The following is a 16,441-nucleotide window of genomic DNA, read 5'->3' on the forward strand; positions in this document are numbered from 1 at the left end:
CCTGGTCAGGGCAACCGGTTTCTGCATGTTACACTTGGTTGCTGCAGTTTGTGAGAAAGAGGATCCATTTCCAGCGCTGTTTGAAGATTCGTCGTTGCGAACCTTGATGGGTTTGCTGATATTTTGAAGTTGGATACAGTGGCTTTGCTGTCATCACTGACGAGTTCATCGTCCAGGATTGCGACAGGAATTGTAGCACAGGAATTGCATCCCATACTTCGTAGATCAGTGAATATTGCCCTGCGTCCGTCCTGCATTATCTCATCGAGAGGCTCACCGAAGGTGGGGTCTGTTGAGTAGTTTTGTGCGGATGTATTGGCACTTGTTTAACTTTGTGCGCAGCGTTGCCATTGTTTCTGTCTTCGATTTTTTTGGAATATCTTGGAAGGGTGAATTCGAGAACGATTCTTGTCGAGTTCCGGCGTTCCGGTAGAGAGTCCTAGTTGAGAACTTTGAGATCTTTGGGTGTGAAGAGGGTCATGGCGTCTGGTTCTTATGGTGTGGCGATGATGGAGAAGATCGAAGAATTGACTGCAGCAGTTGGAAGTGCCGAGATTCCCTCCGCTGTGTCTCAGGGGAGCAGATCTCAGCCCACCCGAGGGACGGCTTCCAAGTACGATTTCGTCAAAGTTGGTTTCGTTTCCTTGCTCCTCTCGAAGACTCTCAAATGCCGTCAGTGTGTCGACAATTATCAACTTGCGATCATCACTTCATGTCAAATCCATGTCAGAATTTGTCCAGAATGGTTGCAACTGAAAGTCTCTGGAACGAGAATCTTAAGTTTGGATTGTGGTAGTGTGAATCGTCTAGTTCCTGTCAATTGAAAGCTTACCGAGAGCAAGAATGGCTTGTTGCATCCGGGATGCAGGTGAAGGTGTGGTTGGGGGCCAACGCAGATCACTACTACATTTTGTCTCGATTTTTGATCAGTCGCATGCTGCTGGTTACCAAGGTGAGTCACCTTTCCTAGCATCTCTTCCAATTTGATTAACAATTGCCTGAGATAAGCCTTCTGTTTCATATTATGAGTCTCGAAGTCTGAATAATTTATGATTTGGGACGTTTGGTACGCGATGCATCGCATTTTTCTGATCTCTACTTTCCTGTGGAGTACTTAGAATATTAGGGTTAATTCTGTTTCAGATTCCAAACCACGCCGCCATCAAAATTTCTCTTGAGCTGAAGAAGCTGCTCATCGACAATAGCTTGCTCGATGTGTAAGACCCTCGTATATCATGATCAGCCACTGCGTTTTTTTAATTATGTGACGGTTTATATGGTATCTTTGTGCTATCAAGTGAGTTCTTTTGTTTTACTGCACTGGTTCGGATTTACAGTAGATCCCAAAATGTAGATCGTCCTCTAATGTGGACGAATTCTGGGCATACACAGCTCGCAGTCAGACCTGGAGGCAAATTTATTCAAGGTACAGCACACTCTTACATGTGCTTGATTGAGAATGTAAGTTTTGAACAATAGGTGTTGTGGATCTATCCCTTGAAGAAACGCATTGTTTGTTTCTGTATCAGGTTTGTCTTGTTTGACTCAAGGCTGTCTTTCCGAGTTGTTTCTAAAGAAGCATGTTGCTGGATACAGCTGATGGAGCGACGTGGCTATGGCGCAGAATACATCGAGCGCTACAAAATGATGACCAGGTTAATACCACACCTCTAACTTGGATGTCAAGTACGAAAACATTCATCTGATTTCTTCATATGAATCCAGTTTCCAGTGAAGACAGTGTAGTGTTTAAAACGATCAGCCCAGGCACTGCTGTATTCTAGAGCTTAATGGCTGCATGCGAATTCTTGCACTAATTACGAATGGTACGGTATTTAACGACGACGATCTCTTGTGCATCAGGTTCCATCACCAACGAACGCCACTGATTATTATTGTGTGTGGTACTGCGTGTGTTGGAAAGTCCACCCTCGCCACTCAACTTGCCCAGCGCCTCAATTTACCGAACGTTTTGCAGGTTCATTCGTCGTACTAGAAGCCTTGACATGAACTTAGTAGAACCCGTTGTCATTCTCTTACTCTTGGAATTTGTTGGTTTTCTCTTCTGACACTTTTGAATGGTTTTTGAGCTCGAAGACAGACATGGTCTACGAGTTACTGCGCACATCGACAGAGTAATCGAACACGTCCCTTACATTCTTGTTGCAAACCATTCAACTTTGGTTCTTTAGCTCGTTTTATTTCCATATTTACGAAGGTTCTTGATTTTGTATGCTTCTGATTTTTTAACTTGTGTCTTGAGAAGTTCCTTGAACATCGCTCCACTTTCATCAACTCCTCTCTGGGCTCGAGATTTCGCATCTTCAGAGGAGCTTATTAGAGAGTTTTGTCGTGAATGTCGTATCGTTCGCAAAGGTTTGCTATCCATGCTAGATTCTCCTTTATTTATTTCGTCTCTAGTCGTTCTTCTTATGTCTATCAAATGGTTATTATGTAAGTAAATAAAATGTTTGTATGTATCTAACCCGCACGTTTCTCTTGACAAAGTTTAGATGTCAATTATGTTGTCTTAGAAATGTTTGGAGCTATTGAGACCATAATCTTGAGATGTTTGGGTTGCTAGGACTCGATGGTGATCTGAAGAAGGCAATGAAAGATGGGAAGCCAGTCATTATCGAGGTTGAAATTTTGAACTTGTGCAGCGCGTTAGAATGTATGACTCATAGGATTAATACAATATCCTAATATCATGATACCCTTTCACCCTTTGGTTAGATTTCTTAGCTGGTGTGGTTGTAGATCCTCTGATTTAAATTCCAAATTCTCTTGCTTGACATTTGAATTGTTGAGCTTTTTATGTGGTTTGATTCACAGAGAATGGGAGAACTCGCATACTCAGAAGCTTTGATTGAATCTTTGAAGGAACTTGACATCTTTTATTGACAATAGCTTGGTGTGGAAGCAGGGTCTTCATTTGGATCCATCCATCTATCTTATGAATGAAGAAAGTGGGGGGTTTGGAAGTGGTGTTGTGCAAATGAAGGCTTTACCTTCCGCGGCGGATACAGTGACCGTTGCTGGAATCGAAAAAGATGGTAAACTGATTTGCGCCACAATCTGTCACACAATGTTTCTCCAAATTGTCAGTATTTACTCATATTCTAGATGCCATTGTTGAATATTCGTCATTTTCTTCTAGTATTTGTGGTATATCAAGTCTGATGCACAGCAATAGTGTTGACAGTAACAAAATGTCTGTCGTATGTTTGGTGAATATGCAGGAGCAACCAGTGACGCTGTGATGAATAAAGAAATATCAAAAGAACCAATCAAGTGGACGCCACCTAAGTGCATTTTTGTTCCCATCGTGCTTAAAATGGCTGATGTAGATCACCGGGTATTTGACATGGCAACTAGATTGAGATTTAACCCTTCCAACAGTAAGAGATTTCATGGTTTCAGTGGAAGTAGCTTCTATATGCAATTTAACAGTTTTTTTATTTCGTTCGAACTTACACCTTATGCCAATTTAGTACTGGTTTCGTTTCAAAACCTAATGTCTTTCTAAAAGCAAACCTGGTCTTGAAGCGTTGCCGTACTTGGTCTTTTTGATTATGCAGACCTTGCTGGAGGAATGGATTTCTGCACGTGCAGCAGATACCGAAACCAGTGTTTCAAAAGAGGTAGTTGTTTTTAGTTCCACTCTTCAAAGTCATTCGTATGTTCTATTATGTAGTGAATTATTGGCATTTACACCTGAATCTGTTCTGTCGATTTACCTCGTAGGAATTCAGTTTGTGAACAGATTTTACTAAAAATGATGTTCTCCTGGGAAACTGGGTGATAGATTCTTTACTCTCCTGATTCCATGGGTTTCTTGCAGGACAAAGAGGCTCTGATTAAAAGGCTTCAAACCATTGAGGACTATCTAACATCGTTTGAATCACAGGTATCAATTGCAATAGCCTTCCATTTTCCTATGGAACAATATTCGATTCGATAGTTGTGAACAATAAACCGTTGTCTCATTCCTGAATCTTGCAGACAAAGGTCTCACCATTTGCTACTTAGGTCCGTCTGATTGTTATTCACACCTGCTAATGTAAGGTTTGTGCTTCCGGGCTACATCAGGGACTGACTGTTGTGAACTTATCTGCCACAACTTTCCCACAAACACTTGATTGGATGCACAGCTATCTCTTAGAGGTATATAACTTGATGGCGTTCAGTTATTGATGTTTTCCTGACTTCGATTAAGCCGCTTTTTATCAGAAGCAGAAAATAAAAATATTGAGGAATGTCACTTAGTTATATATCTTACTTACTAGTCTTGTTTGTTGCATCTGATTTGTTGCAGAATCTGCTTTTCATATACCCCTGGATTATTGTGAGTGACTTTGATGTCTATTTTGGCTTGGTATATAGATTTCTATGAGGAGTTTACTGATCATGAGCATGTTTGTGTTTATGTGCAGTGTATTAAGCAAGGATCTACCCAACCTTGTTCACGAGCTGGTTCTTAATCCAAGTGCTAAATGTACTTTCCACACTTTCACATGTATATATGGTCAGCCAGCACATCACTTTGAAGCACTTAGAGACTGTCCTCAAAACGCGAGGTTTATGACAGGGATGATTATAGCATAACAAAAACTAACTGTTTTATCCAACCAAGAGTAAATATCTCATAAATAGCAAAGATGCCCATACTTAATCTTTTTTATGCAAGCAATTGAGTGAGTCAACCTTAGACAACTTTGTTTTCTTTTCATTTGAAATTGCAAATGTTTGTATTGTTTCATATTGAGGCATAATCGTGAAAAATGACTCAAAGAAATAATAATTTATTTATTATTATTCTCAAAAATAAACAAAACGATGTTTCCATACAAATTAACTTGGTCGACTTATCTTTTTCTATTTAAATACATAATATGATCAAGAAACAAATTTGAAAACTAAGAGGCAATTGAGAAAAATAGAGACTAGGTTATCAATAAATAAGATAACTTTGGCTGGTTTAAAAATCAAAGTTCAAGGTTTTTATTCTACAACTGAGGGTGATAAATTTAAGTGTAATTTAAGCGTGATGAGTATGATGAGTGCAAATGAAGATATGTATAGTAAAATAATATATATCGTATATAATAAACTCAATTATATGTTGATATTTGGACTGAAACTTGGAATCTTGACCATGTAAGGTCTTGGTCTGATCATGCAATTCATAGTGTTTACTCTTTGGAATCTTCCAATTAAATATCCAACAAAGGTCCTTATTCTTGTTTATTGTTTCTTGAGGCTCAAGAAGCAATCAACAAGGACAAAACCTTTTTCTTAAATGTAGATGAGAATCTAGTTGTAATGTTCATCTTTCATACGTGGGTTTGGGAGTAATTTTGCAAAAGCGGAGTTTATTGCTTAATATATTAATAAATCCTAGTAAAATAAAATAAAATGTATTACCTATTTAAAGCAACTAAAATTTACATTTTGATATTTATCAAAACTGAGAGTTTTACTTTGTGAGAAATAACCATTTTAAGATTACATCTGGTGTGATGTTTTCACAATTTATTATTTAAGATTCACTTGTAGGAATTAAAATAAACTAAAATTTTATCTTATTGATTGAAACTTATAGCATGCACATGAATCTTTCTTATTAAAATCATACTTGACTAGAAAAAACGCAACAAAAATTGATGAGTAAATAAAATATTTACAAAAAAAAATTTAATATATCAATAAATAAAAATAGTTAACGCATTTGTGATAAAGTTATAAGATGATTAGTTGTAATCTATTATAGTAATGAAAGAATGCTTTTCTTTAATAATTTTCTATTTGAAGCAGTTGAAAACATCAGTACAATTCCTGTTGTAGTTTATCATATACAGTAATACTGCACAGTAAGTATGTGTATATATAAGTTGAAATATTAAAAGAGCCCAAAAGTAGCTTTTTTGTAAAAAGTTTCAAATGTAACTTTTTTGTAAGAGGGGAAAAGAAAAGAAAAGAAAAGAAAAGAAATGTATCAACCACCAAAAGTCATGATAAACTTTTTAGAATAATATTTCTTTTACTCATAACAATGACATCATTGAGTCGCAACAGTATGCAATAGGGGAAAAGAAAAGAAAAGAAAAGAAAAGGAAAAAAGAAAATTAGAGTAAAAGAAAAGTAGGAATAACATATGGTCGAGCATGCTTCTCCTTGACTACGCCACGCGGCCAACATGGCAATGCGGCTCATTCGTTACGCCCTAAGCCCGCGTGGAAAGTTGTGGAGAACTACGGCGGAGGAAATATTCGCGCCGGTGCCACACTGGCGGCGATGTCGACGGATGGATGAATATAACGTATACATTCATTCAGCGGGGTGGGTTGGTGATGAGTAATCATCCCAAAAAGCCCCGGAAGGAGGGGTGGGACGTGTCCAGCTGGATTCCGCCACAGGCCACGCAAGTCCCGCCCCCACCTACAGACACCCTACTCAAAGACCAGGGAGGAGAGCAGGAGTGACGTGCATCAGCGCGGCCAGCAGCCACATCATCGCAGGAGTCTACCATTCGGTCATGGTGCTTCGACCCGCCCTCGGCGAGCACCAAGTGCGGGAGAGTCAATCCGTCAGAGTGGAAGTCGCGTAAGAAGCATGGCGATATTGCTGTTGTCGTCGTCTCTCGCAATTTCCCCAGGTTTCGTCGTATGCGGCCTCGAGGTGGCTTGCTTTAAGAACACCTTGACAATGTGCTAATGCAGTCGCTGGTGGTCTTCCTCTTACGTTTCGTCACGCTTGTGCGGCAAGCAAGAAAGCGGTTGGTGAACCTGCGTGTTGTTCCTCCGGAATCAAGGCTCTTGAGGGAGCCGCCTCCAGATATTTGAATTCGTGCTTATCGCTTTGAGCGCACATCATTCTCTGTTTCTCTGTTTGCGTCGTTGCATACAGCGCTCGGCCGTTGCAGTGGTGGTGAGGAGGAGGAAGAGTAGGAGGAGGAGTAGGAGGAGGAGAATTGAGTAGTTAGGTGGTCGTTCTTCTGTTCGGAGGGTCGCTCTCAGGGAGAGTTCAGTCATGTCTGCGGTTTACCGTGAAATTGAGTTCAACATTTTCTCAGCTCAAGATTTGCGAAATGTGCGAATCTTAGGAGGGAAAATGAGCCCGTATGTGGTGGCCTGGATTCATCCCGATTTGAAGGCGTACAGCCCCGCCGACGTCAAAGGTGGCCCGAATCCCAAATGGAATGCGGATATAGTTGTTTTTTGTGACGAGGCTTTACTGGACCGTCCTCATGATGCAGTTGTCAATCTGGAGCTCCACGACGCTGGTGGCAGCTCGAACAGGCTTATCGGTTCCGTTTCATTCCCTTTGTCCGACCTGCCTGGAAATATTTTTATGAACCACAAGGAACATAGCGACCCAGTGTTCTTAAACTTGCCGGTAAGTATGATGTTCCTTATCGACTCTAAATCCATTATTAGATCCTGGCGTCTATGTTAACGCGTCTATGTCTTTTTACAACAATTTTTAAATACATTATATTTGATCATGCTTAAAACCTCCATATTTGTGCTTGAAATGCTTAATAAATATTTGAAGAGGTTCAAATGATGTTGGCTCTCTCAATGTAAATAAAGTTGCCTTCATTTCTTGAGCCATGCTAGACAAAGTTATTAAGTGCTAATAAAAGAAGTAATTATTCTTTTTCTTTTGATATCTTCTAAAGATGTACCAATTTCTCTTTGGATTGAATCTTCTTCTTTCATTGTAGCAATATAGCTTGAAATAACACCCTCCATAAGAGCTGAATTAAATTCTATATATGCCTTTCAATAACGCTCCACTTTATCAAATTCAAGTTTGTATTCTTCACTCCATTTTCTATAAATTTGAATTACCTTGTACTACAAATATTGTTGTAAGAGCTCAAAGGCATACCACTCATTGAAAGTGGAAGATCTTTGATGCTTCTATTTCATATATATTTGAAACTTAAGTTAATATATATGTTAATGGGTCTTCATTAACTTCTATTTCATATATATATGTTAATGGGTCTTCATTAACTTGAACTCTAGATTAACTTGAATGTTTTGGATGTGCAGAGGAAATTAGGACTGTGATTGTGCTAAATCATACATTGTGACATCAATTTGTGCTGACAATTGTATGTTGTGAACCGCAGGTACGAAGACCCTCTGGACGGGAACAAGGAGTGTTGAACTTCTCCATGAGATTAGGAGGAGTGTCACAGAAGTCACTCCCACCGGAAGCACGCTATGAGGTTGGCCAGCAGCCTTTAAACAACGAAGGTATGGACAACGGGCTCGGTTGTTGCGGCATTCCTACACATTTTTATAAAGAACAGTATGATGTACATCTTCAAGATGGCAGAAATGTAATCGCACATTGATTATGCGAACAGGAATCTATAGCCATTCAATGAAGTGTAAAAATTCATGTACAGATTTATTTTTCTCCATGAGGGAAATGTCAGCGTAGATGCTCGTGAGAAAACGACTGTGCTCTTGAAAGGTAGCCTCTTTATTTTCTAGTTAAGTATGGTCATATTTACCGTTGGGACATCACTTGCGACATTTTCAATGGAATTGATCTGGGTAGAGCAATTCTCCAGAAGTCATGAATATTGCTAATGTACATGATGTTGACCATCAACATGAGTAACGAAAACGCTGTCAAATTCGCAGCCGCAGCAAATGCCATTTAGCTATTTCGCTATTCTGGGCTCGTGTTTAGTACATGTGCACCTGTTTCCCAACTGAAAGAACCAAAAAATGGGTTATTATCTGCCATCACGTAGTTGCCATTGCTCACCGTGTTGAAAATTTTCCCAAAAACCATGAAACTGGTACTCCAGAATTCTTATTGTGGTAAAAGTCTACTTAAGATGGTTCGATGTGTAATAACACCTCAGTAGCCAACTTACAGCCATGGGCTACATGCAGTTCAGATTCGAAGAACGTCGCATACAAAAACCACATGCAGCACACATATTCGCTATGAATTTCACTTTACGAATCATTCCGAGATCCCCTTCAAGGATCATTCATAGTTGACGTTAGTTGGCACGATACTCGAAACAAAAGCATATGAGAAAACGGAGGAACAAAGAAAACGGCGAATACCTGCAGGAGATGCCAGGGAATCGTTATCAATTTTCCACTTGTCGGAGACGGAGCGTGAAAGAACGCAGCCGTCACTGAAATCGAGACGCGTGAGAATGTCCAGCATCTGTACAGGGGTTTCTGAAGGAGCTTCAGAGATTGTCGAAGTGTCCCTCAGCGTCATGGGGGGCGGCGGCGGTAAAGACGTTGCAGCCGAGCTTGTCAAGCTTTCCCGTAGGATTATGATAATGAGAAAGCACAAGAAGAACTGCCCCGCCGTCATAGTCATGGCAAGGTACTACAGTCACACAACTACGTAAGAGGTTGTGTACGAATCGTAGGCTACTTGTCTACATACTTCCGAACTGCTCGTTACGCTTCGATTGCTTCATTTGCCTTCCCCTCGTCGCATGTCAGTTCTTCGAAATTGTCTCACTACAATTGAGTTCCACGTCTATGAGCTTTCGAACGAAAACTATCCAAGAGTCACTCGATTCTACACCACAGTATGCTCTTCTCCTATCTCAGCATCATCAATATTCTACAGGCCAAATTGCTACAAACTGCGACTTGAGGGAGGCTGAACTCAACCTGTGCATCTGAAGACGATCCGCTGCTGCATTGGTTACTATCCTCTCTAAATCCACAACTCTCACCTCTTGAAATTCCCTTAAATAAAGTACGGAGTGCATGAATCTGAAATCATTCTAGTGCTGCCGGCGGCCCGATTGAACTTTCTACACACCCATAGAGATCCTCGCAGGATCCGGGCGAATAACTGGAGACAGATGATGATTGCATGGACTCAAGAGCGCCGCCTGGAGCTACGACTGACGATCAACTGACTCTACATGTGGTGCACGCGCGAGGGAAGCGTGAAACTGCGAATCTTTTCGCAAGTGACAGGAATGTCCTTCGGGTTCATACGCATATTCCGAACGGCATCTTCCTAGTCTCTCTTGTAAAACCTCGTTCTGGATTTTGTAGATGAAATTTTGAAGTATATATTTCATTGTTGCAGATTTCAATGGAGTAATTTCTACTATATTGGTTATGGAGCCTGCAGATATTCTTACAGAAAAGTAAAAAGAGAACACAATTATTGCGATTGAGGTCACTACATGATGGGATGAAAACTTGCGAAGGCTTCTGGCACGGCTTCTGAACTATTGCAATAGTGTATTCGTAGGATTTGTTGTCACGAACTGAGCTAAATAAGTTGTGGGTACTCGAATTAGAATTCTCGCACTCCGTGTGTGCTGCAGTCCCTCAAGAATGCCGTTTCCAGCTATGTAGAATCAGAAAAATCATAGTGTGCTGATGTGGTGTATCATCTTCTTGTCTGAGGTAAGATAGAGAACCCTCTCGTAGTAAAACACAGTGCTTCTGCATGCAACTCTGGTGTTGAGGTGCAAGTGCTTTTGTGGTATAGAAGCAGAGAGACTTGTGAGTGCAAAAAGCTTTCTATTGAAATTAGAATAAATATTTAACTTGGAGATGAAATGGCGTGCATTTATCGTCCCACATGCCTCACAGAATCCACATCATCAAACAATATAGGTTCAAAATCTCCTCTTCAAAATTAATGATATTTTCCAGGTATTACTTTCATGTTAGTCCATGAATCAACGTCAGCCTTAACTCATGACTGACCCATGAATCAACGTCATCCCTAACTCATGACTAGCCGATTCTACTATCCCCATGCTAGAGTAATGCTATGAAATGGATACCATTGCCTGAGGATCGCACAAGTGACGGAATGATTTGCCAGACCAAATGCTTGCGAGGAACTGTAAACGTGAAGTTTGCGCTCCTTCACATTATGGTCAATCCGTCCTCCACCTAGTTGGGATACCTGCCATGTGCAGTCCCATTGCTAATTAGTCAATTGTGCGTTGATGCCTAACTCAGATGCAGAAAGTAATCACATCACATAAATACAAGTACTTTAATAGCAACCCACCTGAAGACCCATATCCTTGACTTCCTCCTGGGCTGCTGTTAAAATGTCTGAATGGTATGCAAGCTTCGAATTGCCTCTAACAATCTGTTTAATCCAAGCAACCCATTTCAGTTATATAAAGTTGATGATCTAATAACCTACAGCTCAAATACAAGTAAACAGAGCCGAGTAAAGAATATACATTCGGTAAAAGAAACGGTTTCGTCTCCAGTGAGCAAAGAAACATATGCTGAATCTTTTTTAGATATTTCCGCGTCTTACCAATTTTTCACGGCCCTTGTCATCACTAAGGCACATAAGTACATACTCGAAAACTCCTGAAACGACCGCAACAAACCTGTTACTTCAAGGCGCTCAATATCATGGATTTTAAATCCATATGGATGTGTGGATGGACTTAAAATGCACTACAAGAAACATGAAACAGGAGAAGAAATGAAGACCTCGAAACAATAAGTTTAAAACAAAGTGTTTGATAACGAGCCCCACCTTCATCAATATCAGCAGATATGACGTCGTCTCCGGCCCACATGGAGTCCTCACGTTTAGACTCTGTCCACCGGCTCAGAATGATGTTGGCAATCGCATAGCTCCCCGGAATGCTAAATTCGACGCTGTGTGGTAATGGATTTCCCTTGAGAACCCATCTCAATAAATCCTTATGAACCCACCTTGCATCCTACAGCTTAATTTAGAACATATCCAACATACTAGAAAGACCATCATCACATCCTTAGAGCCTAAAATTCTAAAATGACAAGATTATCATTTTCACAACCAGCAAAAAAGTGATTCTAGACTGTAGGTTATATAGCACCAGTTTCCAATCAACAACCAGAGTGACAAAGATTTTGAAGTCTCAACTTTAGTTTAAATACCTCGAGCTCAAGCTCGTCAGCAGAAGTTTGAGGAAGTGCACGCAATTCATCGACAACGATGAGTTTATCAGGACTGACAGCTACGGCATTATTGTCCTCCGATTCAGGACTATAAGGGTCACATTTATTTTTCTTAGCAGAGGCGCTGAAACCCACCATAAGCGATGACGGAAAGGGCCATGGTTGGCTGGCTATGTAGCTGGTCATTATCAACAGCAGATGTTAGAACAGACTTCTAAATAAAGCAGAAATGACTTGTGTGAACAAGTTAGTTTTTTCATAACGAGCTTGAACATTCTCTATGAACAAAAGTAGCACAAATGTCTAAAGTCCATGTGTATACAACAAGTAGACAAACAAAACAAAGAATACTGAGATGGAGACAACAAACATGGCTTCTAATTAATAAAGAGACGGGAAAGGCAAAAGTAGAGAAACAAGAAGCACCTCACACTAGTTTGGTCGATTTCTATTCCAGATTCCTCTTTCACCTCCCTAGCAACACTCATTTCAAAAGTTTCCCCTATCTCCACAAACCCTGCCAACAACGAGTATCGACCAGGGTTCCATCTACTCTGCAAGCGTGTGAAAAAAACGATTTTCAATTTTCTTCGGTGCGTTTTTGTATTATGTTATTGGAATGTCATACTACACTTGTCCAGCTAACATGATCACAAAAATTGTTTGAAAATACTGGACAAACATCAGGAATCTTCTTACTGAACCTTGGTTTGAAAATAGAAAAATTCACATAACCTAAACCAAATGAATCAACTCAAAGAAGTAGATCACACAAAACTCTCACCTGTCGCCCTAGCAGCACATAATTGCCACATGCTACCAGCATGATAACAGCTGGGTCCTGCAAGCAGAATAAAAAGTTTAATTAAAGACGATACTTTTAGAGAACAATTCCCACGACAAAACATTCTTGCACGTCCTCCGATGAAACAATAATATAACAAATATCATATATACTAAAGGCTGTACAAGTAATAAGGATACGTGTACTGAAGGCAAGAGTGCAGAAAGATCATGGCAGCGACCGGTCATTATTACTCCCAAAAACAACCAGCTGCCCTCACAAACTATCACTCTAAGCGTAGTGAGTGTTAGAGTGACAATATGATTCACGCAATAAATAAGTGAAAAGATCTAACGTAACGATCTTAGTATATACCAGTCTGAAGAACGGAGAAATGTACCAGTCTCGGATAAGCAGAATGTTTACAGGAATCTAAAGAACAGTGCAATGAGTGACCACCATCTTTAGCAATCATTCGGCCCCCACAACGCCCACAATGCCTCTGCATAATTCAAGAGAACAGCACGAACGATGAAAGCTTTAGCCAACATCAAAATACTAATATCAAGGTTTCAAGATATCTTCATCCTATCCCAGCATTTTCAAGCTCATTCTAAAGAGGGACCGTTCAGGAGATAGTTTAAACTTTTGACGTACATTACTAACGCAAACCTGATTTGACTACTAACTAACTACTTTACTTAGATTCGCAACAGAGAAAGTAGAATCATTGTAAGGTCAGGAGAGGAGAGCAGGAACATGCATTGCGGGTTTGCCATTCCAACATCCCACGAGCGTACGCAAGGAGGCCTGCATCTGATGGTTGAAGCTGGGAACCATACCGGCGCAAATCAATCCACTCACCACCATCTTCCCATGCTGGCCTTTCTTCACCTGCACTGCTACAGTTGGCTTCCGTTTACTTCCACGGGTCTCATAAACATTTCTTACTAGTGTCTTGGGATTCACACAATCATGTCTTGACACTACTAAAAATTAGAACTCTTAATCAAAACACGTCACAATACTAAGTACCTGGGCACTTTCTCCAAGTTCACAGCAAATACCGGAGCTTTGGTGGAGTTAGATAGTCCAAGAAATACCGGAAAGCCAGCACTTTCATGATCTGCATTAGTCAACCGCAATGCAGAGGCTTCCACTAGAACAGACTTCCCTCCCTTCACTAAGTTTTTCGCATCCACCAACGGGACCACCTGTTAACCAGACCAAATCATCAAAACAAATTAGAGTCATACAAGCATGTTGAAAGCTTAGAATTATACCACCCGCATAACCACATGCACAGCTTAAGGAGAGCAAATGTATTTCGTCTATTATACAGCTCACAATTTAAGGTCGATTCAAGTCGCTGTGATGTTAAACAGATTCCCTATCTATTGGAAAAAAATCTGTCACACAGATCTAAGTAAGACGCTCGTACCAGAGCTTCTGGGCTGTCAAATGCTTCAGACAGCTTGGTTTTATCAACTCTCATCTCGGCTGCTCTGTTAAGTCCAGCATCTGAAAAGAAAATCGCCTGCTGCATTGCAACAAATTTTATTCTTTTACTTGTCTGAACATGATGATATGCAATGCTCGCCAAGGTTATACCCAGAATCTAGTGAAGGCCGTGCAGTTGTCAAAAGATGTGGAAGCCACGAAATAGAAGCCATCCAATGGGTTTTCTAAAAAATTAACCAGGTGATGTCAGTCTTGCTCCCCTTCACATTACCATAGGTATTGTAGTGATTCATATATGAAAGGTTACTCAGTAATGGCTGAGGAGTGAGGATAAGGATAAGGGTGAAATCCAAAATACCACAAAAACTGAGCTTGAGACCCTCAAAGAGAGAATCTTGACTACTCCTACACGTACAACTTTCAAGGCGACAATAGGTCGTATGAAGGGTAAAAGATAACCAGAGTTTCAAACTGATGAAACTGTGGACTCTGTATTGAAGTGACTGCTTTCTATCTTCCAAAATAAAACAAGACTAACGCCCAGAACCAGAGGCAAATTCTATTTGCCCATCAAAATCCAGTTTAAAAGAGGCCAAGGCTACAATTATACGAATTGTGAATCCTTAGATCTTATACACGTCCCAACTTATAGTTGAAACAGTGTATAAAAGAGACTCTTGACTGAAATGTGTACAAGAAGTAAAAAACTTACGGAGGGGTTGGACTCCTGGCTTCTTGTTGCGGTAGCTACAATAGTGACATGTGGACGGATTAACGAACTCTTCCATCTTGCAGCTACACAATTACCTGTAATGAACGAATTCACTCACATTAGGCTTCTAAGAGATTATTCATTTTTACATCGTCATCCAAAAACATTGCATATTGGTATCAACATAGATGGCACCGGTAAAATAAGCTCTCGAAATATCCGATCACAGGGAAAAGAAAAAACAAAAGACTGGTCGTGAAAGGCATTCAAAGCAGTAGGTTGCAGAGATAGAAAAGGAATGACCTAATTTCAGAGCCACACGAGCGGAGTCTGAAGCCTGCCCGCCCCAGAAGGAACTGGAAAGAAGGGGCAAATGCCACCCACGAGCAGCCGAAATATTGGCGAAGACTCTTACGCACATTGTACCAGCTTTCGTCCCTTCCACTCCTCAATCCTTCCCAAGCTACTGAAATGACATCCACATCTGCACAGAATGTTCAACCACCTCAATTCCAAGCTTCAATCCACCCAACCCGCACCAATCTAACTCTGGCAATTTCTACCCAGACGTACAAAACCCCGGTGGCACAAGAGATTTCTACTACTGGAAGGAACTTAAATCGAAAGAGCATTCGACTAAACAAGCACACGACGAGCACAAAACGAATGCACGACCTCGACAGCCTCGTCAAATGCCCACTTCCTAAGTCCCTCCCCCCCCCCCCCCCCCCACCAATTCAGCAGCTCCACGAAAGAGTAAACACAAAGAGGGGAGGTTCACACCCACAGAACCTTTCCACAAGCTCAACAACTAACACCCCAGCTCTGCGAAACCTTTCCTACACTTTCATCAGAATTCCACCCTCCTATTGTTAATGTGGAACAAGAGGACAAATTCTCCCATCGTTATCCTTTTCTTAGCATTTGACACACTGCATTGGCACGAAAACCTCAAATGTGCGACCCAATCGAACATAACCTCCGAACCAAGATTCAAAAGCGCACGGGCGATTCCCACTGACCTCTTTAGAAAAATGGGTACAGTCTTCTTCCTACGCCTTGCCACAGAAACAGACTTTCGGAAATTGCGGCCTCAACTGTAAACTCGCAACATATGCAGCTGTGGTAGCAGAGAATTCCACAGCAGCTAACGAATTGCAACGGAGATTGGGATTGACAAAATCAGATTGAAGCATGAGCTCTTGGCACAAGACTCGATCGGCATAGCTCATAGGACGTGATGCGTTGGCTGAAGGCACAAGAACACGGTGGCTTTCTGTCCATATGTATACGTAGATTCAGGATATCATCATATGAACATTCATCCATTATGACCAGTGAGTATACGTAGATTCAGGATATCATCTTATGAACATTCATCCATTATGACCGGTGATAGGTACAGCACGATTGTACCGTGGAAGATCTTCCATCAGATGGTGTCCTATGACCATCCGTCCCCCCCCCCCCCCCCCAATTCACCATGAACCACAAACTAATAAGCATTCACTCTGAATGCAAGTTAATGAAGTTTTG

The 16,441-nt window shown here is 40.9% G+C and overlaps 3 protein-coding genes and 1 long non-coding RNA gene across 8 annotated transcripts; 2 read left to right on the plus strand and 2 right to left on the minus strand.

Annotated features, from left to right (window-relative positions):
- Nucleotides 1-84: 84 nt before the first annotated feature.
- On the plus strand, nucleotides 85-4,689 carry LOC112291038 (P-loop NTPase domain-containing protein LPA1 homolog). The gene is made up of 16 exons (XM_024537976.2): nucleotides 85-282; nucleotides 474-629; nucleotides 869-952; nucleotides 1,144-1,217; nucleotides 1,393-1,426; nucleotides 1,597-1,655; nucleotides 1,864-1,978; nucleotides 2,098-2,135; nucleotides 2,267-2,376; nucleotides 2,585-2,640; nucleotides 2,927-3,056; nucleotides 3,243-3,358; nucleotides 3,582-3,644; nucleotides 3,845-3,910; nucleotides 4,093-4,167; nucleotides 4,437-4,689. The coding sequence occupies exons 2-16, from the start codon at nucleotides 480-482 to the stop codon at nucleotides 4,482-4,484; spliced, it is 1,218 nt and encodes a 405-aa protein (XP_024393744.1). The 5' UTR covers nucleotides 85-282; nucleotides 474-479; the 3' UTR covers nucleotides 4,485-4,689.
- Nucleotides 4,690-6,731: 2,042 nt separating this feature from the next.
- LOC112291452 (protein SRC2 homolog) lies at nucleotides 6,732-8,689 on the plus strand. Its single transcript, XM_024538860.3, has 2 exons — nucleotides 6,732-7,398; nucleotides 8,144-8,689. The coding sequence occupies exons 1-2, from the start codon at nucleotides 7,033-7,035 to the stop codon at nucleotides 8,369-8,371; spliced, it is 594 nt and encodes a 197-aa protein (XP_024394628.1). The 5' UTR covers nucleotides 6,732-7,032; the 3' UTR covers nucleotides 8,372-8,689.
- Nucleotides 8,482-9,955, minus strand: LOC149987832 (uncharacterized). The gene is made up of 2 exons (XR_016506308.1): nucleotides 9,105-9,955; nucleotides 8,482-8,737 (listed from the first exon to the last, which is right to left on the minus strand). It is a non-coding gene; the product is annotated as an uncharacterized LOC149987832 (long non-coding RNA).
- A 685-nt stretch (nucleotides 9,956-10,640) lies between these two features.
- On the minus strand, nucleotides 10,641-16,156 carry LOC112291451 (uncharacterized). Of its 5 annotated transcripts, none has more exons than XR_002972438.3 (14): nucleotides 15,928-16,106; nucleotides 15,209-15,389; nucleotides 14,906-15,000; nucleotides 14,174-14,272; nucleotides 13,768-13,946; nucleotides 13,496-13,634; nucleotides 13,133-13,234; nucleotides 12,733-12,789; nucleotides 12,375-12,502; nucleotides 11,928-12,126; nucleotides 11,539-11,728; nucleotides 11,311-11,386; nucleotides 11,050-11,133; nucleotides 10,641-10,941 (listed from the first exon to the last, which is right to left on the minus strand). XR_002972438.3 is itself a non-coding variant. In XM_024538857.3 (14 exons), exons 2-14 carry the CDS (start codon nucleotides 15,324-15,326, stop codon nucleotides 10,780-10,782), a joined length of 1,605 nt encoding a protein of 534 aa, XP_024394625.1. In that variant the 5' UTR covers nucleotides 15,327-15,389; nucleotides 15,928-16,156; the 3' UTR covers nucleotides 10,641-10,779. The 5 variants fall into 5 exon arrangements, 4 of the variants coding, with proteins under 4 accessions (XP_024394625.1, XP_024394627.1, XP_024394624.1 ...); XM_024538857.3 differs by having other exon boundaries at nucleotides 11,311-11,366; nucleotides 13,496-13,631; nucleotides 15,928-16,156; XM_024538859.3 differs by having other exon boundaries at nucleotides 11,311-11,366; nucleotides 13,496-13,631; nucleotides 14,174-14,269; nucleotides 15,928-16,152.
- Between the last annotated feature and the right edge of the window lie 285 nt (nucleotides 16,157-16,441).

Source organism: Physcomitrium patens, chromosome 14, assembly GCF_059467195.1.
Source record: "Physcomitrium patens ecotype Gransden chromosome 14, ASM5946719v1, whole genome shotgun sequence".
NCBI lineage: Eukaryota > Viridiplantae > Streptophyta > Bryopsida > Funariales > Funariaceae > Physcomitrium > Physcomitrium patens.

Excerpts from the sequence above, each read along its gene's own strand:
- LOC112291038 (XM_024537976.2), top strand. The coding sequence starts at position 480 with ATGGCGTCTGGTTCTTATGGTGTGGCGATGATGGAGAAGATCGAAGAA. Across the intron at positions 953-1,143 it reads GCATGCTGCTGGTTACCAAG|ATTCCAAACCACGCCGCCAT; the intron begins GTGAGTCACCTT and ends ATTCTGTTTCAG. Across the intron at positions 2,377-2,584 it reads ATGTCGTATCGTTCGCAAAG|GACTCGATGGTGATCTGAAG; the intron begins GTTTGCTATCCA and ends TTGGGTTGCTAG.
- LOC112291452 (XM_024538860.3), top strand. The coding sequence starts at position 7,033 with ATGTCTGCGGTTTACCGTGAAATTGAGTTCAACATTTTCTCAGCTCAA. Across the intron at positions 7,399-8,143 it reads CAGTGTTCTTAAACTTGCCG|GTACGAAGACCCTCTGGACG; the intron begins GTAAGTATGATG and ends TGTGAACCGCAG.
- LOC112291451 (XM_024538856.3), bottom strand. The coding sequence starts at position 15,326 with ATGTGCGTAAGAGTCTTCGCCAATATTTCGGCTGCTCGTGGGTGGCAT. Across the intron at positions 13,635-13,767 it reads AACTTGGAGAAAGTGCCCAG|CAGTGCAGGTGAAGAAAGGC; the intron begins GTACTTAGTATT and ends AGCCAACTGTAG. Across the intron at positions 12,503-12,732 it reads ATGTGCTGCTAGGGCGACAG|AGTAGATGGAACCCTGGTCG; the intron begins GTGAGAGTTTTG and ends ACACGCTTGCAG.